Raw genomic sequence first — 2,240 nt, 5'->3', positions numbered from 1 at the left:
CGTCTGACATTGCAGAACCAGCAGCCCGGAATCTCATGTGACTTCCTGTTGCTGATGAGATCTGCTGCACACATCGGTAGCGTCCCGGCCTTGCAAAGACAAGATTTGGTTGCACGGGGTGATGGAGCAAAAATATCTTCTTCAAATAAAATAAAAAAACCAAGCTTCCAAACTGTGACGGGTCCTAGATTCAGGGGAGAAGTCCCGATTGCAGCATTGAACCTTCTCGCGGTCACAGGGGCTTCAGTGTTTTTGAGCCGCCGTTCCTACAATGTCAGACTTCCAAGGACCCAAGTCCTCTGTGTGTCTCCTGCACCCTGCAGCCGATCCTGTACTCTCCAGATACTATCCGAACAGATGCTTATAGGCACAAAACTTTCATCTACATATATTTCTCCCTAGCTGCAGGATATCTGTGTACAGCAAATGCCTTCACAAACCCAGATATTACCTTGTGACCTCATCGCTGATGTCAAGAGATCAGGCCCACAGCAACGTGCCAACCGGAGCAAGATCCCATTATGGGAAGGAGGGACGAGAAAAGAGCTTGCTTTGGGAAAGTCATCACAGCCTGTGATACCGACAGCCACCACTGGAGGGAGACTCGCGCAAACTGTAGCTGGCTGGACACACGCAGGCAGATGTAAATCTTGCAGACGATCTGGTGCACTCCAAGGCCTCATTCACACGAGAATCGTTCGGCATGTACAGCTCTGTGCTGCGTGCACGGCCGTATCGGGCAGCTCCCGGGAAGGACAGGTGCTGCGTGTGATTAGTACGCAGCCCCCGTCCTTCTCTATGGGAGTACGCAGCCCTACGCTCACCCAAAGTGCAGGTCCGTGCGGGTGCGGATGTCCCGGCTCGGACGCAGACGGGATCCATCCTGTCAGCGTACGAGTATGGACACCCGCACCGACGTGCAGGGCGGGTGAGCGTAGGGCGGCGTACGACCACATAGTCCCATAGAGAAGGACGGGGACTGACAGGGACGTACTAATCACACACAGCTCCTGTCCTTCCGGGGAGCCGAGCAACAAGACCGTGCACGCAGCACGGAGCTGAACATGCCGGCCGGTTCTCCTGTGAATGAGGCCTAAAGGTTGTGTAGCAGCCAGGGGATTTCCACCACTGCCTACATGCACCAGACACATGATTCAGGGTAGACTGCCACCACCTGCAGTTTGCCAGCCGACTGGTCTGACATAGATCCCCGTTACTGGTAATGAGATCTGTCCCTGCCTATGGCGGATACCATCGCTTCCACGCACTGACACTAAGCTGCATGCAGTTAGATTGTTGTATGTATTGGCTTTGCCGGTCAATCGGCAGGCTGAAGGAGGGGACAATGGGGATCCTATGGGGGTCTCTGGATCAAGAATTAAACGGGATGCAATTTCTAGAGCTGGGGAAGGAGGACTGGTACGGGGGGGGGGCTGTATGGAACAGTAGCGGTACAATAAAGCAGAGAGGTTCGAAAGCAAAGCAGGACCATAGAAAGCAGAGGACAGATGCAGCCATTAGGTCATAACAAAAGGAATGTCAATGACACACCAATTACATCACCGGCATTGGAGCGCAGACATGCCACTCCATCAATATAATGCCCGTTAGGGGGTCCAGAGGGGCACCGGGTGATTTTCACTTACCGGGTCCCGTCCTGAGCGCTGCAGTTCACGTTGGCCCCGTTATCCAGGAGGACCTGTAGGATGTCGGTCCAGCCGCGCGCGCAAGCCTCGTGCAGGGCGGTGTATCCAGCGTTATCTCGGTGGTTGATGTCTCCTGGATCTCGCTGCAGACAGTACAGCACCACATCCTGAGGAAGGAGGTACAACAAGACATCAAAGACTGCACCAAACTGCCGAGGTCAGCACATTCCTTCCTTCTACTGCACAGCAGACTCTGCGGGCACCACTGACAAAACACAACCGGGCGGCATCGGCAGACAGCTGGCGGCTCGGAGCTTTATGTTCCGTCTGTCCAGAGTCACCCCGAGCTGGCTCGGAGAACGTATGCAAGCAATGACTTTCTCAAGGTCGGAACAAGCACATAACGGGACGCAAGTCAGAAGAACGCAGGTGTCACCAGCACACCATGGAGCCATGCAACAGCCCAAGAATTTATTACAGCGATCGCATCACAACAAGTGCAGCGTTTCCGAGCCCTGCAGGACCCTCTTATCAAGCATGACACATGGGTCCTGCGAGGCTCCAAAACATTGCGCTTATTGTGGTGTGATCCCT

The 2,240-nt window shown here is 54.3% G+C and overlaps 1 protein-coding gene across 1 annotated transcript in view; it reads right to left on the bottom strand.

Moving 5' to 3' along the window:
• The window catches only part of BCORL1 (BCL6 corepressor-like 1), an 88,897-nt gene that overhangs the window by 13,989 nt on the left and 72,668 nt on the right, over positions 1–2,240 (bottom strand). The window contains exon 12 of the mRNA XM_018576280.1: positions 1,647–1,813. Coding sequence (XP_018431782.1) covers positions 1,647–1,813 — 167 coding nt within the window. The remainder of the gene's footprint in view (positions 1–1,646; positions 1,814–2,240) is intronic.

The sequence above is a fragment of the Nanorana parkeri genome, unplaced genomic scaffold (genome assembly GCF_000935625.1).
Source record: "Nanorana parkeri isolate BGI_ZX_2015 unplaced genomic scaffold, ASM93562v1 scaffold62, whole genome shotgun sequence".
Lineage (NCBI taxonomy): Eukaryota > Metazoa > Chordata > Amphibia > Anura > Dicroglossidae > Nanorana > Nanorana parkeri.
Note: the sequence above shows the minus strand (reverse complement) of the source record. Positions and strands in the feature narration are given on the sequence as shown.